The following is a 27,976-nucleotide window of genomic DNA, read 5'->3' as shown; positions in this document are numbered from 1 at the left end:
CAAAAATTGTCAAAAATCTGGGGTTTTTAAAAAAAAAAAATCTGTTAGTTTAACTCTTGCAGGGGATGGTTTAACCCACTCAGGGACCATATTACCATAAATTATTATGCCTTTCAATACTTGCACCAAAAACTTAACATTTGACACACCAACGCCGACGCCGGAGTGACGACATAAGCTCTCACTCTTCTCTGAGGTCATGACCTTTATACAGGATAATGATTGGTTATAATTATGATGTTACCATTAAGCTCATAACAAATATTTACAGCATACACACCCGGTACTCTCAATAACATATCAACACTTACAACACATTCTCACACACCCGGTACTCTCAATAACATATCAACAGTTACAACACATTCTCACACACCAGGTACTCTCAATAACATATCAACACTTACAACACATTCTCACATACCAGGTACTCTCAATAACATATCAACACTTACAACACATTCTCACACACCCGGTACTCTCAATAACATATCAACAGTTACAACACATTCTCACACACCAGGTACTCTCAATAACATATCAACACTTACAACACATTCTCACACACCCGGTACTCTCAATAACATATCAACAGTTACAACACATTCTCACACACCAGGTACTCCCAATAACATATCAACACTAACAACACATTCTCACATACCAGGTACTCTCAATAACATATCAACACTTACAACACATTCTCACACACCCGGTACTCCCAATAACATATCAACACTTACAACACATTCCCACACACCAGGTACTCTCAATAATATATCAACACTAACAACACATTCTCACATACCAGGTACTCTCAATAATATATCAACACTTACAACACATTCTCACATATCAGGTACTCTCAATAACATATCAACACTTACAACACATTCTCACATACCAGGTACTCTCAATAATATATCAACACTTACAACACATTCTCACATATCAGGTACTCTCAATAACATATCAACACTTACAACACATTCTCACATATCAGGTACTCCCAATAACATATCAACACTAACAACACATTCCCACACACCAGGTACTATCAATAACATATCAACACTTACAACACATTCTCACATACCAGGTACTCTCAATAACATATCAACACTTACAACACATTCCCACACACCAGGTACTCTCAATAACATATCAACACTTACAACACATTCTCACAAACCAGGTACTCTCAATAACATATCAACACTAACAACACATTCTCACATATCAGGTACTCTCAATAATATATCAACACTTACAACACATTCTCACATACCAGGTACTCTCAATAACATATCAACACTTACAACACATTCTCACATACCAGGTACTCTCAATAACATATCAACACTTACAACACATTCTCACATATCAGGTACTCTCAATAATATATCAACACTTACAACACATTCTCACATATCAGGTACTCCCAATAACATATCAACACTAACAACACATTCCCACACACCAGGTACTATCAATAACATATCAACACTTACAACACATTCTCACATACCAGGTACTCTCAATAACATATCAACACTTACAACACATTCCCACACACCAGGTACTCTCAATAACATATCAACACTTACAACACATTCTCACAAACCAGGTACTCTCAATAACATATCAACACTAACAACACATTCTCACATATCAGGTACTCTCAATAATATATCAACACTTACAACACATTCTCACATACCAGGTACTCTCAATAACATATCAACACTTACAACACATTCTCACATATCAGGTACTCTCAATAATATATCAACACTAACAAAACATTCTCACATATCAGGTACTCTCAATAACATATCAACACTTACAACACATTCTCACATACCAGGTACTCTCAATAACATATCAACACTTACAACACTTGAGTTACATATTCTAGCTGCCATATCATGATCCATCATTCTTTTTCAAAATAAGATCAATATTTGTTATCATTTATCAAAAACACCGAGCTGATGACAGCACATAATGATTGTAATAAGTCATTTAATTAACAAAATGATAGAACTTTAATATCATAACCAAAACAAGACAGATCTCCAATCTACCAGAGATTACCTTTTGACAGCACTTAGAGGTTTTTCTTACCTTCCTCCGCACTAGGTTGATTAACTTTTGGACAGGTAATTGATAAAAAAGCAAAGTCCTTTACCATATGGATATATCATAAAATATGTAACATAAAACATCTAATAACTGTATACTGGAATTGGATTAATAAAAAATAATAAAAATGTCATAATATCACAGTTAGTCCCTAAAACAATTGTGCACACAATCAACACAACAGAAAAACCTTAATACTGATGGGTTATTATTCACTATACCTAGAATACATAGATGTCAGCCTCAGTTACCATCACCTTGTAAATCAAACTGAAAGACTTGTCAGATACTTTGATGAACATCAACAAATTTTGGGGTCGGCATACTGCTAAAATTGGCTGACTTTTTTCTATCTTGGTTACTGCTTCTCTGTGATCATTATATAATTCATCAGCTCAGTGATTGGTCAGGTTGTTTTTTGACACCAGTCAAGACTAGCTAGTAGCGTACCTTATATTTTGCAATGACATTCACTGAGTGAAGTTAGAGCGAAAGTGAAGTGTATACCCAGATAACATCAAGAATCACAGGTCTTTGAAGAAACCAATTGTTATTTAATAGAATGCTATTCCAAAAGGATTTCCACAGGGAAAGTCCATTGTATTCAAACAAAACAGCATTAAGAAGGTACAACTTACTTCACATATAGTCAAGGGCAATCTTTCAGAAGATTCTCTCCATTGAGAAATACATCATAATTATTGAGATTTACAACCAATCATTCACAGTGACATTAACATTAAGTGTTGATCAAGACATACATATAACTGGTTACTAGTTACTATATCTTTGTGTAGCAGATCGGGTTTTAATTGTAAATACTGTACTTAGTTGTATGGTCGCCTTCTAGTTTCGGGCTAGGGGGAATTTCCCTTTGGCTCAGTCGGTAGAGTGGCAGACCAGTAAGCCGAGGGTCTCGGGTTCGATCCCGGCTGGCTGCACACTACTGCTCCTTGAACTTTTACACTTGTTTAGATAAATCAATCTGATAGTAACGGAGCTCCATGATCCTTTAATAATCGGGTCTTGTTGTAGAGCTACCCAATAATAGAAATTCAAATCTATTCTGCTCTGTTCACTATTATACAGGATTCAAGAATCACTCAAATGTACATAAAAATATTTATACTGCCACTGACTTGTCAAGCTAATTGTAATTCTTTGGAGAAAGTTGTATATTCAAGTGGCCCACAGGCCTTATTGGTCATCAGACTTTAAAGACACCAGTACTAGTGCGGTATAAAACTGTAAAGTTATATAGACACCAACGGGGAATCAATGTGGGAATTTGCACCAGTTTGAAAAATAATTTGATTAGAACCATCTCAGGATCATTTCTGACAAGATTCAACTAAATCCAACATGTGGATTTGGAGAAATTTTGAAATGTGTTTTTCAAGACAGCAGCCATGACAGCCATTGCACGAGTTATCGCAGAGAAACAAATTTTCTATTTTTAGTAACAGTGACTATTGACCTTCGGACCTGAAAAATTCTCCCAAGCAAACACTTGTGATAAGGAAGATCATGAAATTTGAGTCTGATAGGCCAAATGGACCTCGAGTTATTGCACAGAAACATCTATGTGGACGCTGTTGGTGACGCCAATGTTATACCTGTAGGTCACAAAAATAAGCACTGATCGACTAAACCTGGTGCAAACAAAGTTTGGTCAAAAACTAAAGTATTTAAACTAAACACCTTTTACAGAAACAGTTGACAGATGGGCAATCTGTTATTATAAACTAATTGGTTATTATAACCAGCTAATGGAAAACTTAAGATACAATGCAGGATCATTCAAATACCCTCATTACTGTGACCTCGGCATATATTCGTTAATAATTTTCTCCAGTTCTATCTTTTCATCCTCCAGTTTCATCCTTTTACGTCTCTCTGTTGATAAATCCTTTTCCACTCCCATCCTTTTACGTTTCTCTGTTTCCTTTTCATTTTTCTCTGTCTCTAATTCATCTTCCAGTTTCATCCTTTTACGTTCCTCTTTTGATAACTCCTCCTCCACTACCATCCTTTTACGTTCCTCTTTTGATAAATCCTCCTCCACTACCATCCTTTTACGTTTCTCTGTTTCCTTATCCTTTTGTAGTTGCACTGAAATTAGCAAAAATGAATGAGGTAACATCTAAAACCATAAATTAATGAGGTAACATCTAAAACCATAAATGAATGAGGTAACTTCTAAAACCATAAATGAATGAGGTAACATCTAACAAGAGGCCCAAAGGGCCTTAGCGGTCACCTGAAATTTGAAATATTTCAGTTATTTTAATGACCCTTTTTGACCCCATCCATCAGTCCTTTGGGTCAGTCAGGGCCAATATGTGCATATCATTAAGCTGTCATCCCATGCTGATAATTTTAAGAAAGTTAGAATGAATTCCAATAGAAATAAAACAAATGATTGTCAAAAATATGAATTCCCTATATAAACTATAGCAAAGTTTACCCTCTCCCCAGGGGATAAACGTGAGACCCCAGCGTCATAAAATTCACAGTTTAAGTAAAACACCATGAAACCCTTCCTTCTATGGAGAGTTTTTGATTCTACCAAATATGAGAGTAAAGAAGAAGATTTTTGAAATTTCAGTCAATTTGACCCTTTTTAGCCCCGCCCATCAGACCCTGGGGGTCAGTCAGGGCCAATATATGCAAACCATCAAACTGTTCTCCCATGCTGATAATGTTGACCAGATAAGAACAAGTTCCAATACAATTCCAAAAAATAATTGTCAAAAATGTGATTTCCCTATATAAACTATACTAAAGTTTATCCCCTCCCCAGGGGCAAATGTGAGACCCCAAGGGTCTTGAAATTCACAATTTAAGTAAAACACCATGAAACCCTTCCTTCTACAAAAGGTATTTGATTCTATCTTATATAGGTATTGAGAAGAAGATTTTTGAAATTTCAGTCAATTTAGACCCTTTTTAGCCCCGCCCCTCAGCCCCTGGGGTTCAGTCAGGGCCAACATGTGCATTCTATCAAACTGTTATCCCATGCTGATCATGTTGACCAGGTTAGAATGAGTTCCAATACAAATCCAACAAGAGATCCCAGAGGGATCTTGGCGCCCACCATTGAATGATCTTCATAGGTTCCATGTCAGATTGATCTTTTCTCTACTTTTCCCTTCATTTTACTAATCTGTGCAAATTGAGACATCCCTCCAGTACTTTTCAAACAAGGGAGTCCTGGCTATATAAGAAATTTGAGATTTAACAATAATGGCTGTTTGTTTGTCAGGTTGTTTTCAGGACAGACTGGTCCAAAAATGCAATACAAGGGACCAAGGGGAACCCACTAATGAAATTTGAGAAAGATCCATTCAGTACTTTCTCAGAAATAGTGATAACAAACTTCAATTGTCAAAATCCAAGATGGCTGCCTGTCAGCCATATTGTTATCCGATTGGTCTCAAATCGCAATGTGCATAACTAGGCACCAAGGGGAACCTACATATGAAATTTCAGAAAGATCCATTCAGTACTTTCTCAGAAATACCGATAACAAACTTCAATTGTCAAAATCCAAGATGGCTGCCTGTCGGCCATGTTGTTTTCCGATTAGTCTCAAAATGCAATATGCATAACTAGGCACCAAGGGGAACCTTCATATGAAATTTGAGAAAGATCCCTTCAATGCTTTCTCAGAAATAGCGATAACAAACTTCAATTGTCAAAATCCAAGATGGCTGTCTGTTGGCCATGTTGTTTTCCGATTGGTCTCAAAACGCAATATGCATAACTAGGTACCAAGGGAAACCTACATATGAAATTTGAGTAAGATCCCTTCAGCACTTTCTGAGAAATAGCGATAACAAGAATTGTTTACGGACGGACGGACGGACCACGGACCACGGACGAAGGGTGATTTGAATAGCCCACCATCTGATGATGGTGGGCTAACAAATAATAGTCAAAAATGTGATTTCCCTATATAAACTATTGTAAAGTTTACCTACTCCCCAGGGGCAAACATGAGACCCCAGGGTCATGAAATTCACAATTTTGGTAAAGCACCACAATACCCTTCCATCTATGAAGTGTGTTTGACTCCACCATATCTGAGAGTAGAGAAGAAGATTTTTGAAGTTTTAGTCAATTTGACCCATTTTGGCCCCACCCCTCAGGCCCCTGGGGAGTAGGGACCATTTAATTCACAATTTTGGTTGACCTTCAGCCATAGTAACTTTCTGCCAAATTTCATTGAATTTGGTTAAGTGGTTTTGGAGAAGAAGTCGAAAATGTAAATATTTTACGGACGCACGGCACACGATGGACGACGACAGACAAAAGGCGATTAGAATAGGTCACTTGAGACTTAGACTTCGTGTCAAGTGACCTAAAAACCATAAATGAATGAAAGTCAAAATAATGTTCATGTTCATATCGTTTATAATAGCTTTATTTGTCAATCTTGAACAATGCCATATATGGTTATAGTGTGGGGATCCCAACTGCTTAAAGGAAATAACGAAGTCCAGAATCTCTGAGGATGTGAAACAAGAGGCCCAGGGGCCTTAACGGTCATCTGACTCTAAATTAAAAGGACCATCTCAGGATCATTTCTGGTAAGTTAGAGCTGAATCCCACTGGTGGAATTTGAGAAGAAGTTTGAAATAGGTGTTGTTCAGGAAAACCATGATTGCGCAATCATGTTACAAAATGGCCGCCATAGCTTCCATTTCAAGGTTTTCACGCGGCCGAAAAAATAACAACACTAAGTTGGCTCGCCTTCCTTGACATCCTCACCCATTTCCAGCTCAATAGCACCAATGGAACTGGAGAAGACGTTTAAAATGTGTTTTGCAAGATGGCGGATATGGCGGCCATCTTTGATTTAAGATAATTCCTAAAAATAACAACACTTGGTCGGGATCATCTCAGGAACATTTCTGGCAAGTTTCAGCTCAATAGCACTGGTGGAATGTGAGAAGAAGTTTAAAATGTGTTTTCAAAATGGCGGCTATCGCGGCCATCTTGGATTTCGGTTCGGCCTGAAAAATAACAACACTTGGTGGGGATCATCTCAGGATCATTTTTGGCAGGTTTCAGCATAATCCCACTGGTGGAACTGGTGGAACTGGTGGAGAAGAAGATTGAAATGTGAAAAGTTTACGGACGGCGGATGGGCAACGACGGACGACGGACGAAGCACGATGACTATAGGTCATCTTGACCTAAAAACCTCAGTGATTGCTTTTACAACAATATTGTGTTTAAAGATACTAAGTCCCATAGGCTGGGGAATGACCCTTGGACCTATTTTTACATCAGAATTGTGTTTATCCCTTAACGTCCAGTGATGCGATACACGATTATGGGATGGAGGGTCACAGCAACAATTTATGCAAAATCTGTTCCCCTTCCTCAAGGATGCTTCTAACCAAATTGTGTTCAAATCCATTCATAACTTTATGACAAGTATCTTCCCCCAAGGATGTTTCTGATCAAACAAAGCTCAAATCCATTCGTAACTTTATGACTAGTAGCGATTTAAAGGAATTGCCTCAATTTCCCCTACTTGGCCCTGCCTCTCTGGCCCCTTCGGGGACAGAGTCAACACTTATGCAAAATATGTTCCCCTTTTGCCAAGGATGTGACTGACCAAATTGGGTCAAAATCCAATAGAAACTTTATGACTAGTAGCAGTTTCAAGAAATTACCTCTATTTCCCCTATTTGACCCTGCCCCTCTGGCTCCTTTTGGGTCAGAATCATCACTAATGCAAAATCTTTTCCCCTTCCCCCAAGGATGTTTCTGACCAAATTAAGTTCAAATCCATTAATGACTTCATGACTAGTAGCGATTTAAAGAATGGATAACCACTTTTCATCTACTCCACATGCATCATGATTGAACCTTTATGGTTTTGGGTAAAAATGATAATTTGATGTGTTATCTTTTGATCCACAGTACCTATTCCTTTACTACCTCTCATGGTTTGCCACTTCAACTTAAAGTCCTCTTCACTTGGAAGCTCAAGCTCTGAAAAAATAGAAGTTAAAGAGCATTTAAATATATGTGAAATTATGGCTATAGTTGATTAATAAGAGAGGTAAAGTACAGACAGTGACACATGTAATCATTCTGTATATTCTTTTGTGTCTATACACAACAATACATTCTGTACTGCGTTTCAGTAAGAGTTGATCTCGGATTATAAGAAGCATGTTTTGCCCCAAATTTGTCAAACATTTTTATTCAGATAGCTTACCATTATCCATGAGGTACTGGGTGAGGACAGCTGTAACATCTTCTGTAAAACCGTACTCTCTTGTCCTGACGTACCGTTTAATCATACTGTCGACTTCCTTGGTTTCTATTACTGCTGTAACTGAAATTAAAATAATACTTTTATTAGATAACTGACCTGTTCAGCTTCTAGGTGACTTTTATTCTATGCTGTGTTATCATACGTCCAGGTCTTTGGATATTTGTACAAACCGTTGTATATTTTCGCGATCTGAGTGGGTCCTGGATGAATACATAGAGGCTATCAGTAGTGAAAACTGGCACTGTTGTATGGATTGCCGATAGGTTGATTGGTACAGTGAACCAAGCATCAAGTCATAACTTCCAGATAAAACAAGGACACAGTCGTCAAGATCCCCCGCCCATGCAAATATTGTATTACATGAAATTGAAGTGGACAACTTGCATAAACAAGACATCCCAGAGGGATCTTGGCGCCCACCATTGAATGATCTTTAAAGGTTCCATGTCAGATTGATCTTTTCGCTTTTTTTACCTTTAATTTCCTTTTACTAATCTGCGTAAATTGAGAAACTTTCCTTCAGTGCTTTTTAAACAAGGGGAACTTATATATGACATTTGAGATTTAGCAATAATGGCTGTCTGTCGACAATGTTTTCAGATTGGTCCAAAAATGCAATACGACAGACAAAGAGGAACCTACATATGAAATTTGAGAAAGATCCCTTCAGTACTTTCTGAGAAATAGCGATAACAAGAATTGTTTACGGACGGAGGGACGGACGGACGACGGATCACGAACGCAGGGCGATTTGAATAGCCCACCATCTGATGATGGTGGGCTAAAAATGCATATGAGTCAACCGATAGATTGAAGTCTTCTGAAGAGATCAGGTGCAGATTTTGTATGGAAAAAATAAGTTTTAAAAATAATAGAAATTTGTGTTTTATAAGCACTTAGAAATTTGTGAATGATATTTCAAATCAATATTTTGAATTATAACATGATAAAACTTGTAAAAGGAATTCAGTAAGTATTTTGCACAGAGGAATAATTACTTCAAATGACTGACAACTTCTCAACAATTACCTAAACCTTTTTAAAGAAATGTACAATTAATGCCATTATAGAAAATCATTAATACAAACACTGCATTGGCTAGACTTGCTCATAATAACCAGGTTGGATAGTATTGCAACAGCAATACAAAGTCCCCTGCCTGAACCAGGAGTGCAACTATTTATTTCCCATTTTTTAAACTACGTGTTATACTGATCAAGTATACCAAGTTTCGTTAAAATCGAGTAGTACTTTAGGATTGTCCGGATACGCCTCAACCAATGAGAAGTCGGCGGCTATTTTGAAAATTGGTTTTTCGAAAAAAAAAAAAAAAAATGTAGGATGCACAACTACAAATATGTACATGTTATACTGATCATGTATACCAAGTTTCATTAAAATCGGAGTAGTACTTTAGGATTGTCCGGACACACCTCAACCAATGAGAAGCCGGCGGCCATTTTGAAAAATGTTTTATTTCGAAAAGAAAAATTGGGATGCACAACTACATGTGATACTGATCATGTATACCAAGTTTCGTTAAAATCGGAGTAGTACTTTAGGATTGTCCGGACACACCTCAACCAATGAGAAGCCGGCGGCCATTTTGAAAAATGTTTTATTTCGAAAAGAAAAATTGGGATGCACAACTACATGTGATACTGATCATGTATACCAAGTTTCGTTAAAATCGGAGTAGTACTTTAGGATTGTCCGGACACACCTCAACCAATGAGAAGCCGGCGGCCATTTTGAAAAATGTTTTATTTCGAAAAGAAAAATTGGGATGCACAACTACATGTGATACTGATCATGTATACCAAGTTTCGTTAAAATCGGAGTAGTACTTTAGGAGATGTCCAGACAAGTCTCAACCAATGAGAAGTCGGCGGCCATTTTGAAAATTGGTTTTTCGAAGAAAAAAAATGTGGGATGCACAACTACATGTTATACTGATCATGTATACCAAGTTTCATTAAAATCGGAGTAGTACTATAGAAGGAGTTGTCCGGACAACTATTGCGTGACAGACGGACGGACGGAGGGTAAACCTATAGTCCCCCCGTTTTTCAAACGGCAGGGGACTAATTATGTGGATATACCAAATACGTAACATAATTTCTTACTGTAAGTGTATATTATCTATGGGTGCATCATGATGGATAAAAAGGCGACTGCAAAAGGTCACTTAAGACTTCATCATGGCTGACCTTAAAATTTCAGGACAATCATTATGAGTTTATCAGTAATTTCTAACCTTGTCCCTCAGTAGGTGTTTTTGGCTGTACCTCTGCATAACGACCTTGCTGAGTGTTCTGCCCTTGCAGTTGGTTTCTCTCTAGCTGTGGATCCCGGACATAAATGACTTGGGAATCAAGACGACAAGGTCCATTCTGTGTCTGAAAACAGGTACCGCATCACAGTGTCATACATAGCAAGTTAACATGAATGTTGCTACATATTGTAGTTCTAAATCTGATTTGGCAAAAGATCACACACCACTTACAGTTTATTTTTGTTGTTACCTAACATTTGAATGATCATATCAACAGCAAAATCTCAGGTAAAGGCAAATATAGAAACTGGGCAGGTAAACTAACATTTAAGCAAGACCATAATCATATCTAATTTTTCAGCATAGCCGTCTAATTTTGTTTTGGCCCCGGATATGATGCGACAGCTGGCGTTTCTGGTCAAGATGAAGTATGTAATTGGTCAATGTAGCGGTCAATGCAAAATGCAGATATGCAGTTAAAAACGAAACAAACTTAAGATTAAATGCAAGCTTAATAAGTGTATGTATCTTTTCAAATAACATATTAATAAAATCATATTCCTGATTCAAATGCAGTCTTATTATTACCAAAAATGATTCAAACTGATCTAATTTTGTTATCCGTGCTGAAATGCATTAGTTCGTTGATTTACCACACAGCATTAAAACTATGCCGTTTATCTTTTTTAATGATATTTCTTAAAATAAACATGCACAACTAGGGACCAACTGAAACCTACACATGAAATAATTTGAGAAAGATCCATGAAAAGCATTCTGAGATAAAGCGATAACAAACTTCAACTGTACGAAATCAAAAGTCGCCTGTTGGCCATCTTATTTTCTTATCAGTCTCAAAATGGAACATGCACAACATGGGACCAAGTGGAACATGAAGGAGGAATTTGAGAAATACTTGAAAAACTGTCTGACAAATAGCAATAATAAAGTTTACCTGCCAAAATTCAAAATGGCTGCCTGTCGGCCATCTTTAGTCCTGATCAGTCCCACATTGAAAACATTATTTATTGTTACTGAGATCAAGAAATGATAAAGATGGTTGTGGGCCAAAATTCAATATATCATACTGTCCTATCTAATATATATTAGGCACACGATTAAAAGGGTGCAAATCTGTCATAATATTTTGACAAAATAATTATATAGTGTAATTTCAGTACTAGTAACTACATTGTTAGTAGTATATTCACATTATTTACTGGTGAATCTCCCTTGTTTCCACTGGAGTCCTCAACTTCAGGCACATAGTCATCAATATTAATATCTGTAATGACAAAACATATACAAAACAGTGTTTTATGGAAGTTTCCAACCAGACAGCATATGTTCTGGAAGATTCCTCTAATGACCTAGACAACATACAAAGATACAGATATGTAATGAAGATGAGGTGAACCTACATGATGCTCTAGAAGACTGACTTAACAACTTCTTGGAATATCCACAGAGAGCATTGACTTTGGTATTGATTCATATCCCATTAAATAAATAAGGTCATTAAAGGACTGGGTAGTGTGCATGTTTAAATGGAGCCCAAACAAGCAAATTCATGGAATTTATGTCCCCTGCATGCTTTCTTGACATTTTGTAGGTAAACTAAGGAGTAAACATATCATTATAGTTAAACAGAATGACAAATTCTTTTGAGCCATTATGTATTGCTTGAAACAATATAAAGAAACAAGCAAATAAAGTCTAGCTTCAGGGCTCTCGCTGGGCTGTATTTGGGGCCGAAATTCGGCCCCATTCCCAATCTAAAATAGTATGTTTTTTTCACAATTACTCAAGCTGATTTTCATAATTGCCTCCGTGTTAAAAATCAAAAAAAAAGTCAAAAATTTTAAAAATGAAAGAAATCAAATGAAATATTTTCATGCGATCGTCAAACCCGAAACAAAACATAACTGGAATGTTGTGCGCAGATCAGACGCGCATAAGTTGTCTCGCTCAATCAGACTCTTGTTAGCGGTAGTGCTCTTCCACTATCGTGATCAAGAGTCTGTTTGACCAAGACTACTTTTCAGTAATCATGGTGAATGTACATGTGTTCATCAACAACGTGCTTTCGAATGTGACAGAGAGATAGACAATGTCCCGAAATTCAAAATATCACCGAAAGAAAATTGACTGTAAAACTGTTTCGAAATGTCAGAAGATTGATGTGTTGTTCAATCAGAAAGCGTTAAACATAAAAATTACCTCTACATTTTGTATTTCCCCTATATGACCCTGCTTTCTGGCCCCTTGGGGTCAGAATTGTCATTAATGCAAAATCTATTCTCCTTCCCCAAGGATCTTATAGAATAAATTTGGTTCAAATCCATTCATAACTTTAAGACAAGTAGCGATTTAAAGGCATAACCTCTATTTCCTCTATTGGGCCCTGCCCCTCTGGCCCCTGGGGTATATGTATCAGGGTATCTGTTCCCCTTCCCCCAAGGATGTTTCTGACCAAATTAAATTTAAATCCATTCATAACTTTATGACTAGTAGCAATTTAAAGGAATTGCCTCAATTTCCCCTACTTGGCCCCGCCTTTCTGGCCCCTTCGGGGACAGAGTCACCATTTATGCAAAATATGTTCCCCTTTTGCCAAGGATGTGACTGACCAAATTGGGTCAAAATCCAATAGAAACTTTATGACTAGTAGCGATTTCAAGAAATTACCTCTATTTCCCCTATTTGACCCTGCCCCTCTGGCTCCTTTTGGGTCAGAATCATCACTAATGCAAAATCTTTTCCCCTTCCCCCAAGGATGTTTCTGACCAAATTAAGTTCAAATCCATTAATGACTTCATGACTAGTAGCGATTTAAAGAATGGATAACCACTTTTCATCTACTCCACATGCATCATGATGACCTTTATGGTTTTGGGTAAAAATGATAATTTGATGTGTTATCTTTTGATCCACAGTACCTATTCCTTTACTACCTCTCATGGTTTGCCACTTCAACTTAAAGTCCTCTTCACTTGGAAGCTCAAGCTCTGAAAAAATAGAAGTTAAAGAGCATTTAAATATATGTGAAATTATGGCTATAGTTGATTAATAAGAGAGGTAAAGTACAGACAGTGACACATGTAATCATTCTGTATATTCTTTTGTGTCTATACACAACAATACATTCTGTACTGCGTTTTAGTTAGAGTTGATCTCGGATTATAAGAAGCATGTTTTGCCCCAAATTTGTCAAACATTTTTATTCAGATAGCTTACCATTATCCATGAGGTACTGGGTGAGGACTGCTATAACATCTTCTGTAAAACCGTACTCTCTTGTCCTGACGTACCGTTTAATCATACTGTCGACTTCCTTGGTTTCTATTACTGCTGTAACTGAAATTAAAATAATACTTTTATTAGATAACTGACCTGTTCAGCTTCTAGGTGACTTTTATTCTATGCTGTGTTATCATACGTCCAGGTCTTTGGATATTTGTACAAACCGTTGTATATTTTCGCGATCTGAGTGGGTCCTGGATGAATACATAGAGGCTATCAGTAGTGAAAACTGGCACTGTTGTATGGATTGCCGATAGGTTGATTGGTACAGTGAACCAAGCATCAAGTCATAACTTCCAGATAAAACAAGGACACAGTCGTCAAGATCCCCCGCCCATGCAAATATTGTATTACATGAAATTGAAGTGGACAACTTGCATAAACAAGACATCCCAGAGGGATCTTGGCGCCCACCATTGAATGATCTTTAAAGGTTCCATGTCAGATTGATCTTTTCGCTTTTTTTACCTTTAATTTCCTTTTACTAATCTGCGTAAATTGAGAAACTTTCCTTCAGTGCTTTTTAAACAAGGGGAACTTATATATGACATTTGAGATTTAGCAATAATGGCTGTCTGTCGACAATGTTTTCAGATTGGTCCAAAAATGCAATACGACAGACAAAGAGGAACCTACATATGAAATTTGAGAAAGATCCCTTCAGTACTTTCTGAGAAATAGCGATAACAAGAATTGTTTACGGACGGAGGGACGGACGGACGACGGATCACGAACGCAGGGCGATTTGAATAGCCCACCATCTGATGATGGTGGGCTAAAAATGCATATGAGTCAACCGATAGATTGAAGTCTTCTGAAGAGATCAGGTGTAGATTTTGTATGGAAAAAATAAGTTTTAAAAATAATAGAAATTTGTGTTTTATAAGCACTTAGAAATTTGTGAATGATATTTCAAATCAATATTTTGAATTATAACATGATAAAACTTGTAAAAGGAATTCAGTAAGTATTTTGCACAGAGGAATAATTACTTCAAATGACTGACAACTTCTCAACAATTACCTAAACCTTTTTAAAGAAATGTACAATTAATGCCATTATAGAAAATCATTAATACAAACACTGCATTGGCTAGACTTGCTCATAATAACCAGGTTGGATAGTATTGCAACAGCAATACAAAGTCCCCTGCCTGAACCAGGAGTGCAACTATTTATTTCCCATTTTTTAAACTACGTGTTATACTGATCAAGTATACCAAGTTTCGTTAAAATCGAGTAGTACTTTAGGATTGTCCGGATACGCCTCAACCAATGAGAAGTCGGCGGCTATTTTGAAAATTGGTTTTTCGAAAAAAAAAAAAAAATGTAGGATGCACAACTACAAATATGTACATGTGATACTGATCATGTATACCAAGTTTCGTTAAAATCGGAGTAGTACTTTAGGAGGAGTTGTCCAGACAAGTCTCAACCAATGAGAAGCTGGCAGCCATTTTGAAAATTGGTTTTTCGAAGAAAAAAAATGTGGGATGCACAACTACATGTTATACTGATCATGTATACCAAGTTTCATTAAAATCGGAGTAGTACTATAGAAGGAGTTGTCCGGACAACTATTGCGTGACAGACGGACGGACGGACGGAGGGTAAACCTATAGTCCCCCCGTTTTTCAAACGGCAGGGGACTAATTATGTGGATATACCAAATACGTAACATAATTTCTTACTGTAAGTGTATATTATCTATGGGTGCATCATGATGGATAAAAAGGCGACTGCAAAAGGTCACTTAAGACTTCATCATGGCTGACCTTAAAATTTCAGGACAATCATTATGAGTTTATCAGTAATTTCTAACCTTGTCCCTCAGTAGGTGTTTTTGGCTGTACCTCTGCATAACGACCTTGCTGAGTGTTCTGCCCTTGCAGTTGGTTTCTCTCTAGCTGTGGATCCCGGACATAAATGACTTGGGAATCAAGACGACAAGGTCCATTCTGTGTCTGAAAACAGGTACCGCATCACAGTGTCATACATAGCAAGTTAACATGAATGTTGCTACATATTGTAGTTCTAAATCTGATTTGGCAAAAGATCACACACCACTTACAGTTTATTTTTGTTGTTACCTAACATTTGAATGATCATATCAACAGCAAAATCTCAGGTAAAGGCAAATATAGAAACTGGGCAGGTAAACTAACATTTAAGCAAGACCATAATCATATCTAATTTTTCAGCATAGCCGTCTAATTTTGTTTTGGCCCCGGATACGATGCGACAGCTGGCGTTTCTGGTCAAGATGAAGTATGTAATTGGTCAATGTAGCGGTCAATGCAAAATGCAGATATGCAGTTAAAAACGAAACAAACTTAAGATTAAATGCAAGCTTAATAAGTGTATGTATCTTTTCAAGTAACATATTAATAAAATCATATTCCTGATTCAAATGCAGTCTTATTATTACCAAAAATGATTCAAACTGATCTAATTTTGTTATCCGTGCTGAAATGCATTAGTTCGTTGATTTACCACACAGCATTAAAACTATGCCGTTTATCTTTTTTAAAGATATTTCTTAAAATAAACATGCACAACTAGGGACCAACTGAAACCTACACATGAAATAATTTGAGAAAGATCCATGAAAAGCATTCTGAGATAAAGCGATAACAAACTTCAACTGTACGAAATCAAAAGTCGCCTGTTGGCCATCTTATTTTCTTATCAGTCTCAAAATGGAACATGCACAACATGGGACCAAGTGGAACATGAAGGAGGAATTTGAGAAATACTTGAAAAACTGTCTGACAAATAGCAATAATAAAGTTTACCTGCCAAAATTCAAAATGGCTGCCTGTCGGCCATCTTTAGTCCTGATCAGTCCCACATTGAAAACATTATTTATTGTTACTGAGATCAAGAAATGATAAAGATGGTTGTGGGCCAAAATTCAATATATCATACTGTCCTATCTAATATATATTAGGCACACGATTAAAAGGGTGCAAATCTGTCATAATATTTTGACAAAATAATTATATAGTGTAATTTCAGTACTAGTAACTACATTGTTAGTAGTATATTCACATTATTTACTGGTGAATCTCCCTTGTTTCCACTGGAGTCCTCAACTTCAGGCACATAGTCATCAATATTAATATCTGTAATGACAAAACATATACAAAACAGTGTTTTATGGAAGTTTCCAACCAGACAGCATATGTTCTGGAAGATTCCTCTAATGACCTAGACAACATACAAAGATACAGATATGTAATGAAGATGAGGTGAACCTACATGATGCTCTAGAAGACTGACTTAACAACTTCTTGGAATATCCACAGAGAGCATTGACTTTGGTATTGATTCATATCCCATTAAATAAATAAGGTCATTAAAGGACTGGGTAGTGTGCATGTTTAAATGGAGCCCAAACAAGCAAATTCATGGAATTTATGTCCCCTGCATGCTTTCTTGACATTTTGTAGGTAAACTAAGGAGTAAACATATCATTATAGTTAAACAGAATGACAAATTCTTTTGAGCCATTATGTATTGCTTGAAACAATATAAAGAAACAAGCAAATAAAGTCTAGCTTCAGGGCTCTCGCTGGGCTGTATTTGGGGCCGAAATTCGGCCCCATTCCCAATCTAAAATAGTATGTTTTTTTCACAATTACTCAAGCTGATTTTCATAATTGCCTCCGTGTTAAAAATAAAAAAAAAAGTCAAAAATTTTAAAAATGAAAGAAACCAAATGAAATATTTTCATGCGATCGTCAAACCCGAAACAAAACATAACTGGAATGTTGTGCGCAGATCAGACGCGCATAAGTTGTCTCGCTCAATCAGACTCTTGTTAGCGGTAGTGCTCTTCCACTATCGTGATCAAGAGTCTGTTTGACCAAGACTACTTTTCAGTAATCATGGTGAATGTACATGTGTTCATCAACAACGTGCTTTCGAATGTGACAGAGAGATAGACAATGTCCCGAAATTCAAAATATCACCGAAAGAAAATTGACTGTAAAACTGTTTCGAAATGTCAGAAGATTGATGTGTTGTTCAATCAGAAAGCGTTAAACATTTTAAGTCCGTTCGGAACAACCACGAGTGAAAGTGTAACTGTTGATGATGATCGCATTGAAACTACTAAATCTACCACAACAACCACGAGTCAGGCTGAGGATGCTTTACCAGACCGACAGCTACAGAATGCTATTAACAAATTTAGAGCATTAAGAGACAGGGCTTTGGACTTATGAAACAACAATAAACTACTTTGAATCTATAAGAAAAGAAATTTTTAGTTGTTTTTCTTATATTTGTCAATATCTTAAATTTTCACAATTTTAGTCAATACCGCGATAATTTTCACAATTCTGAAGGCCCCGGCCCCATTCACACTAAAGTGAGAGAGAGCCCCGAGCTTATATATATATGTCAGATGTTAAATTGAACATGTATTACAGGATAAAGTAAACTGATTTTGCAAGACCTCTCTTCTCATCAAGAGGTATCGGCTGAGCCTTTACAGATATTGAAACCTGTTCCTAAATTTGAAAAATTTCGGAAAATATTTGGGAGAGTTATTTAATGGCAAATAACAATTGTTTTTCATAAATCAAAGGACAATAACTGTGTAAGTAATTTTGATGATAATCCATTAATATTATATTATATTAATACGGACGGACAGACGGACGGCCGGACAGACAGACGGACGGACAGACGGACGGAGGGTAAACCTATAGTCCCCCCGTTTTTCAAACGGCAGGGGACTAATTATGTGGATATACCAAATACGTAACATAATTTCTTACTGTAAGTGTACATTATCTATGGGTGCATCATGATGGATAAAAAGGCGACTGCAAAAGGTCACTTAAGACTTCATCATGGCTGACCTAAAAAGAATCAGGACAATCATTATGAGTTTTTCAGTAATTTCTAACCTTGTTCTTCAGTAGGTGTTTTTGGCTGTACCTCTGCATAACGACCTTGCTGAGTGTTCTGACCTTGCAGTTGGTTTCTCTCTAGCTGTGGATCCCGGACATAAATGACTTGGGAATCAAGACGACAAGGTCCGTTCTGTGTCTGAAAACAGGTACAGCATCACAGTGTCATACATAGCAAGTTAACATGAATGTTGCTACATATTGTAGTTCTAAATCTGATTTGGCAAAAGATCACACACCACTTACAGTTTATTTTTGTTGTTACCTAACATTTGAATGATCATCTCAACAGCAAAATCTCAAGTAAAGGCAAATATAGAAACTGGGCAGGTAAACTAACATTTAAGCAAAACCATTGAATCATATCTAATTTTTCAGCATAGCTGTCTAATTTTGTTTTGGCCCCGGATATGATGCGACAGCTGGCGTTTCTGGTCAAGATGAAGTATGTAATTGGTCAAGGTAGCGGTCAATGCAAAATGCAGATATGCAGTTAAAAACGAAACAAACTTAAGTTTAAATGCAAGCTTAATAAGTGTATGTATCTTTTCAAATAACACATTAATAAAATCATATTCCTGATTCAAATGCAGTCTTATTATTACCAAAAATGATTCAAACTGATCTAATTTTGTTATCCGTGCTGAAATGCATTAGTTCGTTGATTTACCACACAGCATTAAAACTATGGCGTTTATCTTTTTTAAAGATATTTCTTAAAATAAACATGCACAACTAGGGACCAACTGAAACCTACACATGAAATAATTTGAGAAAGATCCATGAAAAGCATTCTGAGATAAAGCGATAACAAACTTCAACTGTACGAAATCAAAAGTCGCCTGTTGGCCATCTTATTTTCTGATCAGTCTCAAAATGGAACATGCACAACATGGGACCAAGTGGAACATGAAGGAGGAATTTGAGAAATACTTGAAAAACTGTCTTGACAAATAGCAATAATAAAGTTTTCCTGCCAAAATTCAAAATGGCTGCCTGTCGGCCATCTTGAGTCCTGATCAGTCCCACATTGAAAACATTATTTATTGTTACTGAGATCAAGAAATGATAAAGATGATTGTGGGCCAAAATTCAATATATCATACTGTCCTATCTAATATATATTAGGCACACGATTAAAAGGGTGCAAATCTGTCATAATATTTTGACAAAATAATTATATAGTGTAATTTCAGTACTAGTAACTACATTGTTAGTAGTATATTCACATTATTTACTGGTGAATCTCCCTTGTTTCCACTGGAGTCCTCAACTTCAGGCACATAGTCATCAATATTAATATCTGTAATGACAAAACATATACAAAACAGTGTTTTATGGAAGTTTCCAACCAGACAGCATATGTTCTGGAAGATTCCTCTAATGACCTAGACAACATACAAAGATACAGATATGTAATGAAGATGAGGTGAACCTACATGATGCTCTAGAAGACTGACTTAACAACTTCTTGGAATATCCACAGAGAGCATTGACTTTGGTATTGATTTATATCCCATTAAGTAAATAAGGTCATTTAAGGACTGGTTAGGCCTCGTCATGAGATTCTGCAGATTCCAGAGTCAGTGGTGCAGGCGTCCAAACCAGAACAGGAAGGAAGCGGTCGGCATCAACATCTGTAGACCAGGCTGAAAGCATGTTGGAATTGCGAAACGTTATCGGAAACACATGTATTAGTAGACAAGGACTGGGAATGCAGCAATTTCAACAGTGGAAACATACATCAGTTACAGAAAGACGAGGGATGGCTTAGAGTGAAGTAAGAATGAGTAGAAGAGGATCCCCCGGACCATTGACAAGCAAAAGCAGTGAAATGGGACTTACCTGACAGGAAACTATATATCATGGTCAGAACTGTGGAGAAAGGACCAGTACAGGCTATAGCTTTCCTGTAAAGGGCCATGTATGACACGCTACCTTCCCCGGCAAATCTGCATCAGTGGCAGCTTACTGATGACCATAGTTGTCAACTGTGTGGGAAGGCGGGGAACAATGTCCCACATCCTATCAGGGTGTCCAGTAGCATTGTCACAGGGATGGTATGGATTGCGTCATGACAAGGTCCTGCGTAAGCTTGCCATCATAGTAGACGCAGAAAGAAGGAAGAAGTGCCAAAAAATAGCAGTAGGTCAAGAAAAGTTCTTCTTGAGGCAGGGGGAAACAGTACTTCAATAATATTAGAGGTTTACACGATAGGAAACTTTTGACAGGCTGTCATGTAACGCAATATCCACCAATGTAATCAGGTGGAATAAGACCTCATATACGTATAGGAGTAGGGGAAACAGCAGAGGCAAAGAAACCAGTTATTTCATCATTACTGGACAGAGGAAGGTACTGGGAGTTGAAAGTAGACCTGGATGGGAGACTTGTGTTCCCAGGTATTGCGGAAACAACATGTCGCCGATACATGGTTCTCTCGGCGACCCAGTCCAAGATTCTCATCCTAGTGAACTCACTGTACCATGGGAGGAGAACTGTGAAGAGGCACATGAGTGGAAGAACCTGAAATACGCTGACCTGACATCAGACTGTAGAGAAAAGGGCTGGAAGGAGTGGATGTTTGCAGCTGAGGTTGCTTGCAGAGGGTTCCCAGCACAGTCGGTGAGTAGATTAAAGCCAAGTCATCGGCCTTGAGAAGACTTGAAGCGGCAGAAAGAGCATCATGCTGGGTATGGCACCGTCGGAACGACAAATGCTGGAAGCCAGGATCCACCGAGTAGTGGCTTGGTCACCACTACTGACCCACCAACCGGAGGTTGTCATGGTTCATGGTTGAAACATCCGAGGAAAGTTGGCAACCACCAGATAATGATGGAAACTGGTATCGAGTACCACTGGGCAGGAAAACCAGGTATTTTCAGACAATGCCAGGAAAAGAAGCAGCATTAGATCGACTGTAAGTCATATGGGAGTTATTGCATGGAAACAGCAGAAACAAAAGTTTTTGTTAATCAAGGGACCATAACTATGCCAATTAATATCTGGCAAAAGTGGCAGTTTAACTTGGCCTAGCCCTTAAGGCATTTAACCATGTTATCAAGTCTGAAGAAAATCTGTTGACAGCTGGCATGGTCCTTTTTGGTGAAAAAAGAATAAACTAGAACTGTCATTCAGGGGGCCAACTCATAACCCCCGCCCCTCTGGTGAAGATTTTCCAACAAAAACCTATTTTTAGTGAACGGGTTACCACGGCAACCAAGAAACCTGCATGCATATATGTACACATTATGAGTCCCTAACATTTCTGTGTATTTCAAATGAAATCGGTTGATATCTATATAGGAGTTGTCCGAGTTGTTTCGACAAAGTTTTCCACAAGAATATGGGTATTGAAACTTGGTAACCATGGAAACCAAAAATTCTGTAGAGAAATATCATGCATGCACATTTACACATGTCCCTATCACTCCTGTGTAGTTTGACTTGAAGCATTTCACAGGTTTATGAGGAGTTGACTAGACAAAATTTCCCCTCACTCAAAAAACGAAGTATAGCGACCTGGTTACCATGGTAACCAAAAATTACAACACGATATAGATTATGCACATCTACAATGTATAAGGGTTATTGCCATAAAGTTTCATTGAAATTCCCTCAGTAGTTTAGGGGGAGTAGCCAGTACATCGTTGTGTCTACAGACAGACGGACGGATGGAGGGACGGACGGAACAACCGGATTCCAGTATCCCCCCCCCTAACTTCGATGCGGGGGGGTATAAAAAGAACATGTATGAATCGTCTTTTAAACTCTTACCCTGTTGAACTACAAATTTTAAACTGTAAACCAGCCAAACTCCCTGTTGACATCTCCTGTGCCTCTAGGATTTGTACTTTTGTATTTGTATCACATCTGCAACGGTTTTTATCTGGGGGTATAACTACTGCTTCTATCTGGAATTATAATAAACTGAGAATCAGCAATATGATAAGTAACTTATTTCAGTGCTTTCCTTACCTCGATCTTCACTACTAGACAAGGGTTGTTTTACTGGTTGAACAGAATCTTCAATGTCCAATGACGATGGATCCAATGAGTCCAAATCACACCAACGGCATTCATCTAGATCTTTATCTTCCATTTTCTGAAATTGATATTTCTTTAATTAGAATAAAATCAATAGGCAATACAGATCTATGACACCTTATTGCATAGCCAGAAGTACCTGCAACTTACACCACTACATCAGGACCCTGTCTCCAAACAAGAGGGCCTTGGCCCTTAACGGTCATTGGACAATTAAACAGTTATACATGTATATATAAAGCAAAATTACAGCAAACTTCCCCTTTTGAGGCCCCGCCACTGGAGCTCTGGCCCCATAGGTCACACCAGCCTCATTTATAAACAAGAGAATATTACATTATATTTTCGATTCCATACATTAAGTAAACCTAGTTGTTGATACAAATAAAGTTTTGATTACAAAAACTACTTATTTCATTTCAAATCTTGCCTTTTTTAGATCGCGGCGATGATCACGTTTTTTTTTTGTTTACGCCCGGTCCCGTACCAAGGGCAGACTACTCTCCACCGCCCTGTGCTAAGTCTACTGGTTTATGAGTAGCGTGTATTGTCTGTATACATATACCAGATGTTCTATAGCATTTGATACATAATATGGCAACCTAGCTGTCGTAAGAATGTTACCGGGCTCTGCGACGAGGACGCAGTTCTACAAAGAGCCCATTGCTATATTTGTTCCACCCACCCACCTACCTACCTACATAACTACTTACAGTAAAGTTTGAGAATTCTTCTTTTTCCTATATATACTGATTTTTTTCCTTGGAAATTAAAAAAAATCTACCATTTGAAATGCATTCAACAAGATGACGTCTCATACAATCAGTATCGAATTCTAAATCCTCATTCCCGTTGAACCCATAAAAGCAAAATTCTACTAGGTTATAATTAGCAAAAGCGAAAATTCCAGTCAACCCCATTCGTCTGCTGATGTACGTTAGGTAAAATCGTTTTCAAAAGTTTCCTATTTCCCCCATATGCTGATGATATCTGCATTTCTAAAGATGCTGACAAATGAACCTTATGTTTAGTATTACATATCCAACTATCAAGTACATAATAATGTATAACGTTATATATACTTCGCTACCATGTACCTCTTTTACTGATACTACCCAATGGTTATCAACTGTATGATGGATTTGTGCTGCTGCTGCTGTAGTTGGTTTCTTTCGCAGTGCATAATTAATCCCACCTACCGTTTTTCAAAACTGGTGCGTAAATTGTATCTTGCATACCGTTTATATGGGGAAACTGTTTTTTTCAGAATGTCTTGAATGTAGCACATGGTATTTCCACAGATCTTTTTCTTTTTATCCATTAAAATATCATTTTTTTCTTCAAAACTTTTGGTACTCTTACCGTTATCCATCCAGATACGCTTTGATTCGACTGGCTTACATAGTGACGGTCTATCATCTGAAAGATCCACTAAAATCTCACTTACCTTTGATTTGTGTCTTTTTGGCAAAGAAAGTCTTTTTCTGTTGGATTGTATCTTAAATTAGGACTACTGTTCATAACGGGCTCATCACTCTGGGTATCTTCTACCGACTGTCTCATACTTACTTCTTTTGAACGATCTTCTGTCTCTTCTATGATATTTGATAACCTCCTATGTGTTAAAGATAATCTCGACCTAGGTTGTTTTTTTCGGAGTACCGATGTCCGATATATCGTAGAGAGGAGAAGCTGTTGCTGATTTTATAGGAGAAACTATTGTAGTGCTTGGTGTTGAACACATAAGTACTGATTCGCCTAACTTAGTTAACTTACTGTCTGGCGCTGGAACTATATCGGTATCGCTTATTTATCCTACCCTTTATTAAACCTAGGCCATCATCAGGATGACAAACTATCTTTCGAAACTGTACATCGTCAGGATCTTGATATGCTTGTATTTGTTTAGATACCAGATTGTACTTGGTGCATAACTATATATATATAAATATTCGTAGTAGACTATACACAATATTAATTTTTTCCTACTTTTTCACTATTGTAATTTTCGCGAAATCTTTCACTTGTTAAATTAAATTACATCACAAAAACATTGTTTGATATAATTGATAATTAATGTATCTAGAATAAAAGTCATTTATAAACATCTGGTTTTAGACAATACACGCTACGCATAAACTTAGCACCGGGCGGTGGATCGGGAGTAGTATGCCCTTGGTACGGGACCGGGCGTAAACAAAAAACCCAGTGACCATCGCCGCAATCTAAAAAAAGGCAAGATTTGAAATGAAATAAGTAGTTTTTGTAATTAAAACTTATATTTGTATCAACAACTAGGTTTACTTAATGTATGGAATCGAAAATATCATAAAAGTAAATCTTTATTTACGAATGAACAGCCAAAAACCGTAACTTTTCACGGTTGAGTGCGGCGTACACAAAATCACACTCTGAAAAATGTAAATCGACGATTACTAAAGTTGTAGGTATTACTTCCATTTCATTTAAAATGTTTGATTTTTAAAATAATAACATGAATTTATTAGAAAAAAAAAGAGATTTATTCATCGAGGCATTGTTGAGAGAAAAAATAATATGTGTATATTCCTGGTACGGAAATCAGGTCCGGGACCGGGTGCGGCGTACACGAAATCACGGGGACCGACGCGCTAGCCATGTTAATATACATAAACAGGTCGGGGAGAAGTCTTGATTTCACTATTATAGTGGTATTCCACTATAATAGCGATATATAGCTATATAAACAGCAGCAAATTGAAGCATTTCCACCAGAAAAGGGCATACCTGACAAAAAGCGAGGGTTATGGTCGGTAGGTACATAATCCATGTCCTTGGTTGTTACGATAACTGTGTTAAAAGTGAAATTCCACCTGACAATTATTTTTGCAGTGTTCATCTAGAGCTATCTCAAAATTTAAAGTGCTGCCCGCCTCTACAACAGATTTTGGCAAGCTGTTCCATATATATCTACTATTCTTTGACTGAAAAAGTTTTTTCTTATATCCAGACGACATCTTTTCTTATATATTTTCTTGGAGTGGCCCCTGGTTTTGTTTGTATTGTCCATTTGGAAGTAACCTCTAGTTATTCGTGAATCGTATATATTGTTAATAATTTTGAAGACGTTTATCATGTCTCCTCTAATCCTGCGATGCTTTAGTGTTGGTAGTTTTAATTTCTCTTTGCGTTCCGTATATGCCATATCCTTAAAGCCAGGTAGTAGCTTAGTCGCTCTTCTTTGCACATTCTCGATAAGATCAATATCTGTCTTTGGCTTTGTAAGGGCTCCAAACACTGGCGGCGTACTCTAAGTAAGTGGGGTCTTAATAGTGCTTTAAATAATAATTTAAACATTTCTGTATCGAGATACACAAATGACCTAATTAATCCAACTATGCTGTTTGCCTTGTTAACTATACTATTAATGTGTGTTCTAAAACTCAAATTATTATCTATCATTACGCCAATGTCCTTTTCACTGGTAATATTATCTAGTTGAAGCCGTCCTTCTCCTGGTCAAGACATGAAGTATGTTCTTATTTCTGAAGCTCTTATGGACAATACTTTACATTTATTTGGGTTAAATTTAAGAAGCCACGCGTCTGACCAGTTTTATAATTTGTCCAAATCATTTTGAAGAATCAAAACATCCTCCTTAGTCTTTATCTGCCAGAATAATTTCGTATCATCAGCAAATAATGGTGAGGGGGACGCCGTAATTTCTGGGAGGTCATTTATATACAGGACAAATAAAATTGGGAGTTGCGTTGATCTCCCAGAAATAAAGCTGAATTGTTGGTTACTTAGAAGATTATTTTTATCTATATGACTGACAATGCTAGTCTTCACTACTTTCTCTAATGTTTTGACAATTATACTTGTTAGGCTTACGGGCCTATAGTTACTTGGGTCCGATTTTGGTCCTTTCTTGTAAATTGCTGTTATATTGGCCTCCTTCCAAGCTTGTGGTACTTTTCCTTCTAGAAGAGATTTATTAAATATATTTGCAAGTGGTACACTGATATTTTTCCTGAGCTCTTTTAACACTTTAGGATGCATCCCATCTGGTCCTGATGACTTGTTTTCGTTGAGATTTCCAAGCAGCTTTTCTATGGCTTCTGGAATACATATAATTTCTTCAAATGGGTGGATGATTTGTCTATTTTCAAAATCTGGGATCTTGTCATGTGGCTCCTGTGTGAATACACTGCTAAACAAGAGTCTTACAAATCTGTGTAAATTCAGAAACAGCCCTCTATAGCTAGAACTTTTCAAACAAGGGGAACCTATATATAAAATTCAAGATTTAAGATGTTGTTTTCAGATTGGTCCCAATATGCAAAACTAGGCACTGAGGGGAAGCTACATATGAAATTTGAGAAAGATCCCTTCAGTACTTTCTGAGAAATAGCGATAATAAACTTCAATTGTCAAATTCCAAGATGGCTGCCTGTCGGCCATGTTGTTTTCTGATTAGTCTCAAAATGCAATATGCATAACTAGGCACCGTGGGGATTCTGCATATGAAATTTGAGAAAGATCCCTTCATCACTTTCTGAGAAATAGCGATAACAAACTTCAATTGTCGAAATCCAAGATGGCTGCCTGTCGGCCATGTTGTTTTCCGATTGGTCTCAAAATGCAATATGCATTACTAGGCACCAAGAGGAACCTACATATGAAATTTGAGAAAGATCCCTTCAGTGCTTACTGAGAAATAGCGATAACAAACTTCAATTGTCAAAATCCAATATGGCTGCCTGTCGGCCATTTTGTTTTCAGATTGGTCTCAAAATGCAATATGCATAACTAGGCACCAAAGGGAACCTACATATGAAATTTGAGAAAGATCCCTTCAGTACTTTCTGAGGATTAGCGATAACAAGAATTGTTTACGGACGGACGGAGGGACGGACGGACGACGGACCACGGACGCAGGGCGATTTGAATAGCCCACCATCTGATGATGGTGGACTTCTGCTTTATCAACATCCTCAACAGCCAT

At 37.3% G+C, this 27,976-nt stretch overlaps 2 protein-coding genes across 3 annotated transcripts; both read right to left on the bottom strand.

The window, feature by feature from the left end:
• Positions 1-37: 37 nt before the first annotated feature.
• LOC117333695 (stress response protein NST1-like) lies at positions 38-12,651 on the bottom strand. Of its 2 annotated transcripts, none has more exons than XM_033893114.1 (5): positions 11,930-12,651; positions 10,701-10,842; positions 8,384-8,503; positions 8,086-8,154; positions 38-4,257 (listed from the first exon to the last, which is right to left on the bottom strand). In XM_033893114.1, the coding sequence occupies exons 3-5, from the start codon at positions 8,466-8,468 to the stop codon at positions 3,959-3,961; spliced, it is 453 nt and encodes a 150-aa protein (XP_033749005.1). In that variant the 5' UTR covers positions 8,469-8,503; positions 10,701-10,842; positions 11,930-12,651; the 3' UTR covers positions 38-3,958. The 2 variants fall into 2 exon arrangements, with proteins under 2 accessions (XP_033749005.1, XP_033749006.1); XM_033893115.1 differs by having other exon boundaries at positions 8,101-8,154.
• On the bottom strand, positions 10,696-27,976 carry LOC117332353. The gene is made up of 11 exons (XM_033891238.1): positions 27,929-27,976; positions 26,863-27,165; positions 22,921-23,047; positions 20,172-20,245; positions 18,940-19,081; positions 17,072-17,145; positions 15,843-15,984; positions 13,956-14,075; positions 13,658-13,726; positions 11,939-12,003; positions 10,696-10,842 (listed from the first exon to the last, which is right to left on the bottom strand). Exons 1-11 carry the CDS (start codon positions 27,974-27,976, stop codon positions 10,696-10,698), a joined length of 1,311 nt encoding a protein of 436 aa, XP_033747129.1.

This window comes from Pecten maximus, chromosome 8, assembly GCF_902652985.1.
Source record: "Pecten maximus chromosome 8, xPecMax1.1, whole genome shotgun sequence".
NCBI classification, from domain to species: Eukaryota; Metazoa; Mollusca; class Bivalvia; order Pectinida; family Pectinidae; genus Pecten; species Pecten maximus.
Note: the sequence above shows the minus strand (reverse complement) of the source record. Positions and strands in the feature narration are given on the sequence as shown.